The 14,150-nt window shown below is 45.3% G+C and overlaps 1 protein-coding gene across 4 annotated transcripts in view; it reads right to left on the bottom strand.

The window, feature by feature from the left end:
- CNOT6 (CCR4-NOT transcription complex subunit 6) overlaps nt 1-14,150 on the bottom strand; it is a 355,968-nt gene that overhangs the window by 258,931 nt on the left and 82,887 nt on the right. For all 4 annotated transcript variants that reach the window (XM_085617934.1, XM_085617932.1, XM_085617935.1 and 1 more), the window contains exon 4: nt 12,681-12,766. In XM_085617934.1, coding sequence (XP_085474060.1) covers nt 12,681-12,766 — 86 coding nt within the window. The remainder of the gene's footprint in view (nt 1-12,680; nt 12,767-14,150) is intronic.

Raw genomic sequence — 14,150 nt, 5'->3', positions numbered from 1 at the left:
TTTCCCGGCCCGGTCAGGCCTCTTTCAACCCATGTCCCCAGTGTTTGCATAGCTGAGAGCCTTCCCGACCAGTCCGATTTCTCAAGCGGTCTGTCTTTGCTTATAATTCCTGTATTTTGACAGAAGAAGCAAGGATACTTATTTTGTGCCTTTTTTTAGTGCACACACATTCTTGGAGCCTCGGGGGGCTTCCTCTCATTAGCCCCTTTCTTCTTGCATTTGCCGTCCTAAAAGTCCTGTTTGCTCAGTGCGTTTGTACGAGGAGGTAGATATCTGTCCCAAATGTAAAGTTTACACTTAGAAAGGCATGTGTTAATAGAATATTCATTACTCAGGAGTAAACTCAGCGTGTACACACAACAGCTCCTCTTAGAAGCACATCTGCTAAAGCTGTTGAAACCATTGTTAATAATGATTTTGTTAATGAAATATCACCCACTTTCTAAATACATATAGCAAATTGATAAGATCCGATACACGGTGCAATGCAATAGGTCTCGCATTTACGCGAGTTTGAGATATTGACATTGCAAATGACAATGCCTTTTATTTTTGTTTTTAAAACCTAAATAAAAGGCATTGTCATTTACAATGCCAATAGCTTAAACTCGTGTAAATACGAGACCTATTGCATTGCAAATGCTTGTTTGTTGCTGGAACCGTAATCCTGCCTTCCTGTCCCTGCTTAGAGGGCAGCTAAGGAATGAGCTTCCCAGAGATAAGCACCTGATTTATGAGGTCTTTGAGCTCCACATGAAGGCCCCTTGATGTTTACAATCCCTTGTGTTCGCACTGAAAGGGGGGGGGGGGGGTTTATGGCCTTCACAGTCGCCTGCTAGAAGCTTCTTATATGTTAGCTGTATCTGGGCCCGTGTTGTAATTGTGCTGCATGCAAAAAAAAAAAAAAAAAAAAAAAACGCTTTTGCAATGCAATAGGTCTCTCATTTACGCTTGTTTGAGCTATTGACATAGCAAATAATAATGCCTTTTATTTTTGTTTTAAAAACATAAATACAAGGCATTGTTATTTACAATGCCAATAGCTGTAACTCTCGTAACTGCGAGACCTATTGCATTGCAAATGCTTGACATCTGTGACACTTCCGCTATCCACCTTTGCTTCGCCCCTTCCTTCAGTGGCATAGTAGATTGCACTCTGGCTGCAGGGAATTCCCGCTGAATAAAGTCACTGTGTGCCCGTCTCCCTCCTCACAGCCACAGAAGAGCCATCTCACTTTAAGAGGGGAGAGGGTGCTGCTTTAGGGCTAGAGCGAATCACACTCCGTGACGAAAACCTCACACGTTCTTGGTGACAAGACGGGAAGTGACATGCAGTTCTTTTGTCCTGGGGTGGGGGTGGGGGGAGCACCACTCGAGATGACATCATGAAAGGAGTAAACAGTTCTGGTTTAAATATACAATACATTCTGCATATTACTGATACAGCTCACTGACACTTCTAGGCACTACAGCCCTATCTGTATAATTGCTCAAAATAATGATTCATACACGTTAGATCAGAGGATGTGCAAAGACGTTATTGGGGTGACAGCAACTCCACAGAGGAAGGAAGTCTATCTGGCAACTTCATCATTTCTAAAAGCTGTCAGTTCAACGATTTTGTATACACGTGGAAGTAACGCACACAGTAAAATGTGAATGACAATCAGAAGCGCAACTAGAGCCAGATTTCGGGGGGGGCTGAGCAAAAATTTCGGGGGGGGGGGCTGAACTTTAAGCAATAGGCAGAGTGGAGCTGCAGGGGCTCTTAGAAGGGGTGAAACAACAGCGAGGCCTCATTAACATGCAAATGGTCTTTTAAAGACCTGTGAAGTGCTCGGGTGCGGCTGCTTTTTTGCCCGGGAAGGTGTCTCCTCCCGGGCTGCCACACACGACGGGGGGGGGGGGGGGGGGGCTGAAGCCCTGTGAGTCCAATGGGTGTTGCGCGCCTGATGACAATACAGGCAGTGACTTTTAAATTAGCCCCTTTCAAAATACAACTGTATTTTGCCTCCTGTTTGCTGCTGTGTGTATAGCAGTTGGGGAATGCCACGTCTTAAAATAAATCGCGCCGCCTTGTCTTTTTTTTTTTTTTATAGAAACCGCATGTGCGTTTAAGTAACATAAAATAACAGCACTCAGTATGGGTGTACATACTATGTTTTCCTTGTCAGTTTGTTGGAAGGGAACTTCATTTCTAAAAGCTGTCAGTTCAACGATTGTGTACACGTGGAAGTAACACACACAGTAAAATGTGAATGACAATACAGGCAGTGACTTTTAAATTTGCCCCTTTCAAAATACAACTCTATTTTGCCTCCTGTCTGCTGCTGTGTGTATAGCAGTTGGGGAATGCCACGTCTTAAAATAAATCGCGCCGCCTTGTCTTTTTTTTTTTTAATAGAAACCGCATGTGCGTTTAAGTAACATAAAATAACAGCACTCAGTATGGGTGTACATACTATGTTTTCCTTGTCAGTTTGTTGGAAGGGAACTTCTTTCGAACAACTAAAATGCAAGCCTAAACCGTTTGCAAGTGTGTGAGGGGTAGCCCATACATTAGAACAGAGTACATTCTTTCCCAGAACTGTTTCACCTGAAAACGTTTCTTTGTATGCTGTGGTTGGTGCAAGAGTGTGTTGTAATTTATGTAAAACGCGCACGAGGCACACATTACAGCGTCTTGACACAATGTGTACATTGTATGTTTAGACTGTTTAATTGTAAATGAAGAATATAACGATGCTGTTTTCTTTTAGAGTGCTCTTTGTACACGCAGGCTGCCACAGTGTGAAAGTGATCGCGATCACATCAAAGCGGCCGTGCCACACTTCAAAGCGCGGCTGTGTGACAGGCGAAAGTGAAAGACGAGTGCTTTCAGGCTGCCAAATGGTGCGCGCGCCCGGCACACATGCACAGTAGTTGGCGGCCTGAAAGCACTCGTTTGCACTTCCAAAAGTGCTTACTATAAGTCTCGCCAGAACAGCGCTAAAGCGCTGTCTCAGGCGAGACCTAAAAAGTGTGTTTATGGCAGAGTGCACCCATGAAAGAAAGCAGTGTGTGCATCAGCGAACATGTACGTAAAGGCAGTATGTGCTGCCTTGAATCCAATGCATGCATTAAATGAGTTTAGACATGAAGTAATGTGCAGGAGACAACTGTGTGCATTAACTGCTCTTTTTCCATCCACTGCCATCCATCCAATCGCTCTGCCATTAATACAGTCTGCATCCACCCCTCCATTCTGCCATCCATCATCCATTCACACATCCAGCTACTCTGCCATCCATTCTTTCATCTTTTTACACACCCTTCTGTTCCTTTACTTTCCCATTGTTTACCTTTCCATCAAACTATCCATACATCTATACTTTAACTCTGCCATCCTTTCACCTATTCATTTGCTGACCCATCCATCCATTCATTCATCCACCCATCCTATTATTCTGCTATTCTGTCCATCCACCTATCCTTTTGCTCATCCTTTCACCCACACATCCATCTACCCACCCACTCATCATCTACTCACCCATTCTTCCTATCACCCTTCCTTTCAATATTCCTTTCTTCTTTCTCTTAGCGCAACTTTCGTTATTGTGTGCTCCTGCTTGCTCTTCTATGGACCCTATATTCCTTGTTCGCATTAATTATGAACTTTTGTCTGCCGAGTTGCAGACATAGAAGGCCCAAAAAGAAAACCAATCCTGCTTTAGTTCCTAAAGCCGTGGTTCACGGCATCACTAATTGTCGCCTCCTATGTATTTCATCCAAAGTGCTTCGAGACTATTGCAAGGTGGGCATAACATTGCTTCAGTTAGCTGCCTGAAAGAATGCAAGTAAAAGATTCTTTATTGTAGGATTACCTAAAATCATTTACAAATACAGTGCATGTTATGTCATAGAACATACATCCGATTATAAAAAGGTCTAAAATTGATAAAAACATGAGTGACCCTTAACATTTTAAGAACATCTGAAGGTGCAGCAGAAAAGTGAAGAAGTGTCACCGAGCAAGACTGAAAGTCATAGGTGCGTGGGCGTGCAAATAGGGTGTCGTACAGGCATGCATGTAATTAAAGAATGTAGCCTTTACCACAAAACAACGCTATTCTCTCACTCATCTAGCCATCATCTAAAAGAACATATTCCATGTTGCATAGTAATATTTCAACAAAGGCAAAGCGATATAAAGGCTCTGCATTTTTGGTATAAGCATTAAACTGTAACAATTGCCATTGATGCCCCTAGGTTACTTGCCAAAAGCAAGCAAATCAGTTTATATTGTATCACATTGTATTACGCCTTCATTCTTTAATTGCAGGTAAGAATCAAAATGTCAATAATGAAGTAATCTATGATTCGAAACTGACCCAAATTGCTTTTAGTAATCCTATAAAACCACTACCAATTTTTAGACCCAAACAGTCTAAATGCAATAGCTTCATGACAAAGTTTTATATTAATAAATAGAGAAATTGCTAATTTGAATGAAAAATATTTGCATAAACATAGGGGTAAGCAGATTTTACTTTGAAATGTCTAGTCTTTCTGCTGCTAAAGTGCATTTCTGGTGACCAAAGTGTGTTTAAATGCAAAGTGTGTTTAAGACTGCAGTACCACCTCCTGTCTACAGGGGAAGAGCTGAGCAAAAATATAAACACAGGTCCCCACAAGGCATTTTTTTTAAATGTTGTAAAAATTGGCACACATGTTCCTGAAGTCATTCTTTATCATTTAGAAGACATTGCCTTGTGGGGACCTGGGTTCAGGTCCCCACAGCGTGAGTGTGTTATCGCACTCAAGTCCCCACAAGGAAGGCCACGGACACACACACCCCCTCCAACCCCCCCCCACCCCCACGAGGGCAGCCAGGTGCAGGGTGCAAAACAGAGTCAGGAGCCCATTGTTATTCTACAGAGACAATTCTCTGCGAAAAGAGGCTGCAGGCTCTGGCTAGGAAGCCAGTCAGGCTGAGCCACCGGGGGAGGGGGTTCGAGAAGAGACACCTTTGGCCCCTTTTCTCCAAGGGCAACATGTGCAGAAGTGAATTTTGGCATTGGGCTTTTCCATGGGCCGGACTAGGAACTCAAAGCAGCCCTGGCAGTTTTGTCGGACCAGTCCCCGTTGGAATGGGGGCACAAGTGTGGAGCCCTACAGTTTGTCACTGGGGACACCTTTGCAAAACCGGCCCACAGTAACAAAACCAGCCCCCTCTGCTACAAAACCGGTCTCCACCCTTCAAGCCTCCAGGGAAAACTCCCCATGTCTGCTACGGCTAATTTGGCCCTGGTTTTTCCTTACCGGAGCAGTCGCTATAGAGGAAGCCTGCACGCAAAGGCGGCCGGGTGCAGTGTGTTGAGGCCCAATGGGGGGGAAGGGGGCCTCTGGTTGGTGGCTGCTGGCAAGCAGGCCACTGGGTTGTGGGAGCAAAGCTCCTAGGGTTACACTCCGGGCAAGTTGGGGACCAAAGTAGCACCAAAGGTGCACCCTCCGCAGCACTAGGGCGGCCGGGTGCAGGGTGCCGTTTTGAGGTTGGGTGCCCTGTTTACAATGGAGAACCTCTGGGACAAAGAAACACTGCAGGCTCGGGGATGAGGATCTTCTGGGTGCGACCACCACTTCGAGGGGTAAGTTGGGATGTCGTGGGTTGGTTAGGCACCGTCGGTTTGGGCACACAAGGCCGTGGGGCGTCGGGTGCACGGGTGCCTTTGGACGTCAGATTTTCTTACCCGCTCTGGTCCTCTGGATTGAGGCTGCAGGCGTCGTCGGGGGTGTGAGGCAGGTCGGGGGTCGCCGGATCTCGGGTCAGGATCGCCGGGGGGACCTCCATGTGGTGTTTTTCCACACGAGCTCAGGCCGGGATCGGCGGGTGCAGTGTGGGCTGGCACCAGAAGCTGCAGTTTGAACAAGTACGGTGTTCACAAGAGATTTCAGTCTTTGAAGTGAAGGCAGGGAGGTCCTCTGGGTTTTTTGAGGTTGCTGGCTGCAGGACACACCGGGGTTTCGCAGGAGCAGGTTCAAGGGGAGACAGGCCTGTAGGGCTGAAGCCAAGTCAGTGGGCGTCGTCCTCTTGTTAGCTCTGCACGGCTCTTCAGTCCTTCTTATCGTCTTTTCTTCTTGTTGCTAGATCTGCCTTCTTGGTTCAGGGCTGCCCTCTAAATACTGTATTTAGGGGGCATCTTAGGGGTCTTGAGGTCAGTAGCCAATGGGCTACTGAACTGACCTTAGGGTGACTACACCCTTGGTGTGCTCACCCCACATGGGGGACTAAGCACAATCCCTAGTCCTGATTGGGGAGTGCCTGCATTCTGCCAGATGGTGAGCACTGGAGAGTGGGTTTCACCTCGCTGCCCCCACCTGAGGGGTGGAGTTGGCAGAGGTGGGCACACCTCCTGGGCTGGCTAGTTTTTCCCGCCCGTCTTCCCGCCGAAAGGGAGAGTAGACAGGAAGGGGGCCTGCTCCTGATAGCAGGAGAGGCTGGAGGTCGCATTACAAAGGCTGCCAGGCCTTTGAAGCTCCCCTGCCACAGATGGCTCTTCCGGGCCTGGGGGAGGTGTGAACACCTCCGCCCAAGAAAGGCTTTGTTTCTGGGCTCAGTGAGCATAGGCTCCCACCCTAGGGGTCCAGAAACATGTCTCGTGGTGGCAGGCTGGTGTGTACCAGTCAGGGAACCCACCAGAGGCTGGTCATTTTTCAGGGGGCATCTCTGAGATGCCCTCTGTGTGCATTTTTCATTAAATCCCACACTGGCATCAGTGTGGGTTTAATGTGCTGAGAAGTTTGATACAAAACTTCAGTTTTCAGTGTAGCCATTATGGTGCTGTGAAGTTCGTAATAACAAGTTCCCAAGACCATATACTCTTAATGGCAGCACAATGCCTAATAATGGACTTACAACACTGTAGGGGTACAGGGCTCATGAACCTGTACCCTCACCACTGGCATAGGGCACCCAGCTAAAGGGGTGACTGATATATGCTAGGGCAGTGGGTTGCAGGCATCGACTCTTTACTTTATTATGCACCAAAACACGCAGCCTGCAAAGGGAGTGTGTGTGTGTAAAGGTACAGAGCCTCTAAGGGTGGCACAATAAATGCTGCAGCCCTTAGAGGTCTTCCTGGTCACAGTGTCCTGGGTACCTGTGGTACTATTTACCAGAGGCTGACCTGTGTCCAGAGATGCCAATTGGGTTAGTTTTGGGGAAAGAGCACAGGCCCCGTGACCCTGATTGGCAGGGACCCAGATCACACCAAGAAAAAGTGCATCAGTAGTCTGGCAAAAAGTGTGTGTGTGGGGGGGTGGGTGGGGGGGGGGGGTACTGCAGCAGAAATCCACTTTCCTACAACGCCTACCTAGCTAACTAATTTTCCCGCCTGCCCAGGTGCCAATGGGGTCCTGGAGTAAGGGGGCGGCTTCCTCTCCTGTGAATTCGCATTCCGAAGGCAGAAGCTCTTTGAAGCTTGCAGAACTAGGAAGGCAAATCAGCAGGTCATCCTGTGGGAGGGAGTGTTACAACCTCTTCCCGGACAGGCTTTTGTTCTCGGCCTCCCGAGAGCACAGGCTCTCCCCCTAGGAGGTCAGAACAGAGTCTCGGGTGACAGGCTGGCAGAAACCAGTCAAGGAGCACACCAGAGGCTGGTAGGTTTTCAGGGGGCACCTCTAAGGTGCCCTCTGGTAGCATGTATTGGTATATCCATCACTGGAATCCGTGTGGATTTATCAAAACGAGAAGTTTGATACCAAACATCCCCATTTTCAGTGAAGCCACCATGTAGCTGGGGGAAATAGTTTTCCCCAGTGTCTGGCACAGCTGTTAAAATGGCTTCCCTGTCCCCTTACACAGGCAATACTAGAACAGACCTCACAGGGGCATGTCTGCTCATACAGGTATGCCCTCACATGTAATATTCTGTACCCTGCCTTAAGGCGGTCAGGCCTGCTGTAGGGAAGACTTACAAATATCCTATGCAGTGATCGGGAACATGGCACATAGGGATGTGTGACACACCGTATTTCCACTTTTGTCTGCACTAAGAGACACAACCTGCAATGGCAGCCTGCATGTGCAGGGTGAGGGGGTCCTTTAGGGAGGCACAATTTGTGCTGCTGCTCTTGGGGGCTCTCTTAATTACCTCAGGCCCTGGGTACACGAGGTACCATTTGCTAGGGACTTAGGCTTCTGAAGGTTTTGCCTATTGAGGGAAACAAATGTATAGTTTTCGGAAACCGCTTTGGCACTGGGGACCTAGTTAGCAGGAACCCAGTGCACTTACCGTCAAAGTCACATCAGTTACAAAGCAAAATGTGGGGGTGACCATGTCAAAAAGTGCTACTTTTCTACAGTTGTGTGTTCAAAACAATGGCCCTAGCTGTCCCAAAATCAGCTGTTAGTATGGAGAGGGAAAAATAATTTGCAAACCTTTATTAGGCAGTCTACATAGAGGGCTGGAAACTTAGTGCTCTCTAATTCCATGCTTAACATGCAGAGATTTCTGGAGTGCTGATGGCACGAGATCACAGCAGAATGACATTCACGCCAACACATGACCACTCTACCTGCATGGTTGGGTATAGGCCTTCGTATTGGGACACTGTTAAGATGCCTGCATATAAAGTCATGGAGCAGGTAGTCCATTTTCAGGACTTTGATCCACTAGGTCCACTCATCCAGCAGGTACAGAAAGCTGCACTACCTGGCAAAATTCTTCTACACAGTCTTGGGTTCCCCAGTGCCATTTTCTCATCTTTGGTCATTTTCCCAGTGACTACACCTTTGTCTTCATACTGTTCTGGAACACACAATGCATTTTTTGCAGATTTGCTTCCATCTTAGGTTAGGACTGTGGAGTCCTACAGAGCATGGGTGCACGCCAGTGGTATGGAAAGGGGTGCCTTTTCAGGTCTTGCCTGGCATTAGCAGCGCGCATGCGCTACCCTCGCCATGCAAGGGCTTCTTGGAATCAATACGATTCCAGAAGTCGTGTCGCTGCTCCGCCTGCAATTTTGTTTCATGCGCGTCATTTTGCATCATGGATGATGCAAAATACAGTGTAATGATTGCACCGGAGGCAATCATTACACTGAGGGTTGCCACCCGGTCCGCTTTTGGCCCCGCCCACCTGGATTGGTTAGTTTACTTGCGGAGGGATACGGTCTCCTACAATTACTCGGTAAGCACTACATTTGTAATTTTTTTAACTTACATACACGGTCCGCTTTTATTTTCGGGATTGTTAGTTTTTGCTTTTTTGTAACTTGAGAGCTGCATCCTTGCCATGTCCGTGTCCACTATGCGTTTTCTTTTAAGGACGACACGCAGGCTTTGGGCAAGTCGACCAGTGCCGTGGTAAAAATATGACTCATGTCGGAACTTAAATGTTGCCACATGGCCCATGCGAGTATACACAGAAAGGTCTCTGCCGGCATTCAAGCAGCTCAGAGCACCGCAGTCGTGTGGCGAGTCTGATTTCTGACGCATGTCTCCCCATCTCTATTAGGCCTCTAGGTGCTGCTGGCAACGGAGTCGGGACCAAAGCTGTATGATTCGGGTCCAGTGGGGGGTGACAAAGATCCCATAAAGTTCAGGGGGAATAAATATAACTTGTTTCAGGTGTTTAAATTGTAAAAATAAGTAAGTGCAGGAGCCCCGAGCATTTTTTTGAAGCTCGCCACCAGTGCGACAGAATGCCAGAGATGCTTAATACCAGGGCTGCCTAGTTTTCATTCTACCCATTGTCTCATTCTTGCACCACACTATATTTCCTGTCCACTCTTGCAGGTTCATGTTCATCCCGGCTTTCTCCCACTCTCACTGTTTTGCTATTATTCCCTCTGTCTTTCCTGTCTCTCACCCAGTGCTCACGGCTAGAGCCTGATGATTACCCAAAATTGATTTGCGATGCCCTCCCATATGAAGTTACGGGCATAAAAAAGCACCGCTAGGGATCGCCTTATCCAGGGCACTGGTCAACCAGACACTGTCTCTGGAGAGCGCATGCACTCTCAGATTAGGAGGAGTGCTACAGTCTCAAGTGCTGGTGCATTGACTGGATCGTGCTAAGGATATTTTTGAGAGCTTTAAAAAAGGAGATGGCCTGAGGCTATGTACTGGGCATTTACTAACACAGCCAATGATCTCTGGTCTTCCCTAGTCCTGTAGCTGGTGTCCAAGTAGCTCCACATGAAGCTTTCTCAGATTGCAATGCCATGCCTAAACTAAAAAGCAACTCAGTGAGACATGGTCCACAGTAGAGCAGTTCACGATTCATTTGCAGTCAGTCACGGTGTGTGCACCGATACCAGCAGCGTCCCACAAATATCCACTAGTAAATCACAGCCAAGACCCTTAACGGCTGCCAGTCAAGCTGGTAGGACGTGAAATGTATAGGTGAGGTAGCAAGTGCCTCTCCATGGGGAGTTTGCAGGAGTTATTGAGGATGGCACAGCTGCACTGTCTGTGGTTTGCTAGAAGGTGTGCTTGCTGCTTACTTCCACAGTGAACTGCACAGCTCAAGTCCTCTTTAATTGAGTTGCAGGGGGCTCTTGACAATGGAGGTAAATATTTCCACCGTTTTTCTAGCAGAACACTAGTGATCTTAAATTCTGTAGACTGGCCTACACGCACCTCTGGTCCTCTCCCAGGCATTATCCACTTTGGCTACTTTCAGTGCCATGGTTTCCCGATGTGCAGGGAAGGGAAACCCGAAGGGACAGTGCTTGAGATGCCTGCTATGATACCAATGGATCGTAATCCAGCCTAATTCTTTCAGAATTTCTTTAATCTGTACCACATCAGTTCTACCGTAGAGGTTTCTCTGATAACCACCCTTTTCCAGTGCGCTGCTCTCTCCATGCTAGGGACTCTTCTTGCGTCATAGCTTATGCTAAACGCAGCCTTTCTATTATGAAGGAGGCTTTTTAATCCCTCCTTGTTGCCGCTCTGTCCGCTTTTAGCCCCGCCCACCGGGACTGGATGCTTACCTCGTGGCGTGAAACGGTCTCTATTAGCCGGGACGCACTATATTTTTCACAATGGCGACAGCTTGTTCCTACTGCAGGCACGATGTGTTTGCCTCGCTATGCCTGCTTTCACTTTCCATCCACTTCACTTGGTGCGGAGCCCACTTAAAGGCGGTCGTTGTGAAGTCTCTGAAACCTAGCACACGTTCTTACCTCGTGAGCTGTGTGATATTAATAGTTATTAGTGTGTTTAGGAAGCACTGTTAAAAGAAATCGAGAGCAACTGTTTTATTGTCCTTGGAAGGTAAAATGATTTAATTGACCCTGAAGAAGTTCTCGTTCTGTGACCTGAAAAGCTCAATACATCTCCACATTGGCATCGTAAGCTGTTTCTCGAAGGCTGTTGCAAAGTTAGTGCTCCATTCACGTATATTTTAACTATCCGAGTTTTACCGCTGTGCACTATTTGAATGTTCGAATGCTTATACAATGCTGCAAGGTTTTCCAATGTGAGTGTAAAGCCTGTTTTTAACCAGCTCATCTTTCTAGGCCTGTCCCTGCTAACCGTCTTTAAGATCCCGTGGTATTGGTGACAGGTGTAGGCTTACCGTTTCTAAGAACTGTTTTTCACTGTTGAACTTTGACTTTCGCTTTTTGCTTAGAAGCATAATTTCCACTGTGCGCGGCTCCTATGCCTCTAGTAGATGCAGCTGCTGAAAAACCTTGAATAATAATAGACATCGCAAAACCCAGGATGGCTCTAACATGAGCCGTTTAATCGAACCATCCAAGAAACAAGCATTTGCAATGCAATAGGTCTTGCATTTGCGAGATATTGAGCTATTGGCATTGTAAATGACAAGGCCTTTTATTTATGTTTAAAAAAAGTGCAGTAATAAAAGGCATTGTCGTTTACAATACCAATAGGTTCAAGTTTCGAAAATGCGAGACCTATTACATTGCAAATGCTTGTTCTTAGAAGCAAGCATTCGTTTTTAGTTTTGAAGAATTCAGACTCCATACCGCTGACCTTCACTCACCCATCCCCCTACCAAACCCTCCCTCTGCCAGGAATAGTTAAAAATGCATTGTTCACCAGAGGTGATGTGAAATTTAAGCTAGTTTAAAAGGTTGATGCAACTGGACCCTGTGGACCTATTCATATCCTAGGTTTAACCATTCAAAGCTGGGGCACTATATCCTCATTTGTGCAGTACCAGAATGAAGCTTCTGTCATTAGACTACAATAAACACTCAAGTATATAGTGATTTAGTAGGTAAATAAATTAAAAAGGCGGTTAGAGGCTGTGGTTCACTAGTACTATATAATATTCTTGCTTTTTTGCTCGTTTCTGTTTGAGATTGTTTTAGGATCATTTGAAGGAATTTCCAATTATAAATTCTAGTCATTTCTTATATCCTCCTCTAAACCCTTTTTCATATAATCCATTCCTTTACAATCACAAGTCATCCTCATAAAAAAACATGACTTATTTCGTTTTTGAGCAAGAGCGTATAAGAATACTTTATTAAACCATGAAAAATCAAGCTGTGGCTCTGTTGAGTTGAAACATTATTGCATGTCTTTTTCTACTACTTGTGTGTATACGTGAACAATGATGGCTTATTGAGCAATGTTTGAAAATATGTATGGCTTGAAATTGGCAGCATCCAAGACAATACAATAAAGACCAGAAGAAAATAAGAGTAATGAACCATACCTTTTAGACCTAAAGTCTGTAACTGAAATAGTTTTCCCAATTCAAAAGGTAGAGCTCGTAGCAAGTTGTTATTTAAAAGCAATTCCCTATTGAAAGAAAAATTCAGTAAAAAAGTAAACATCACAGATTGTATATATTAAATCGTTTATTACAAGAAGTATACAGACTGGCAAATTGTATAATAACGAATTAATCAAAGGTGATCAATCTAAAAACTGAAGACTATTAAAATAGTATATATATATTAATTAAAGTATTAAAATCATGCTTGAGGATTATAAATCCCAATTTACATGCCCATTGATAAACATCCAATGATTTTTCCATACAATAAACTAGACATTAAAATAGATCTTATAGGAAGCAACGAAAGATAATGCTATCTTAAGCAATCTACCGTCAAATATATTCTACATTGTGGCAACTATGAGAACTTTACCAAGTCACATTGAGTCACACTGACTGATTCACATCCCAGCTGTGTGCCGTTATGTGGTTTTAGGACATCTGCCTTTTCTACGTAGTCTCCCTGCATTTTGCTAGACCCTATATTTTTTCTTGTGTTGAACTCTGTGCACTTTAACCTTGTTAACCATTGTTAAAGTGCATGTGCTCTCCCTTTAAACATGGTCTAATTGGCATATTGCTAATTGGTATATTTAACCTACATACAAGTACCTAGTATATGGAACTGAATGTGCCAAAGGCCTGCAAATTGAAAGTCACTAGTGGACTGCAGCACCTATTGCGCCATCCACCACAGTGGCAGAGTAAATTGTGGCGCAAGGTCTTCCATTATAGCCTGACTGTGGCAGTTTCAACACTGCAATTCAAACTATCAAAATAATTATTTTTGATAAGTCAAAACCTTCCTTTTAAATATTTACAGATTACATCTATGCAGGTATTTTAGCCCATAAGGCAGGGCGCATGGTATTTGAAAGTAGGACATGCAGAAATGTTATGTTGACATGTCCTCACAGTGGCTAGTACATAAAAGCGCTTTTACTTTGTGCCAGGTGTAGCTGTCCTATGTAGAAAACAAGAGTAAAGATTAAAATCCTAACACCAACTATCAGGACTAGGACTAGCTAGAAAAATAAACAACTACTTTTAAGTAGTTATTAAAATCCAATTCAATGGGGAGGTAATATTCTTAATACGTATTAAGGAAAATGAACTTTTAGGAAGGTAAGTTTTCCCTGCCTGGGTTTCTTGGCGGCCAATCTGCATTTGCCCTCAAACTCTTCCCGACAAGGAAGTAGCCTTTGAGCAGGTGTGAAGAAGGTTCAAAATGCTTCCCAGGAGCAAATAGGCTAACATGAAGGGCCTGAGAGGACTCTTCTGAACCTCACAGAAAATGCAGGGTGGGGACTGTGAGTATATTTTTTAACAATACAGTGCTAAATCCTCCTTCACAGGTCTGCTGGGTTTTACATAGAACAATGGGAGTGCACTTGAAAGGCAGGG

The sequence above is a fragment of the Triturus cristatus genome, chromosome 7 (assembly GCF_964204655.1).
Source record: "Triturus cristatus chromosome 7, aTriCri1.1, whole genome shotgun sequence".
NCBI lineage: Eukaryota > Metazoa > Chordata > Amphibia > Caudata > Salamandridae > Triturus > Triturus cristatus.
The sequence above is the reverse complement of the archived record's forward strand: the minus strand, read 5'-3'. Positions and strand labels throughout refer to the sequence as shown.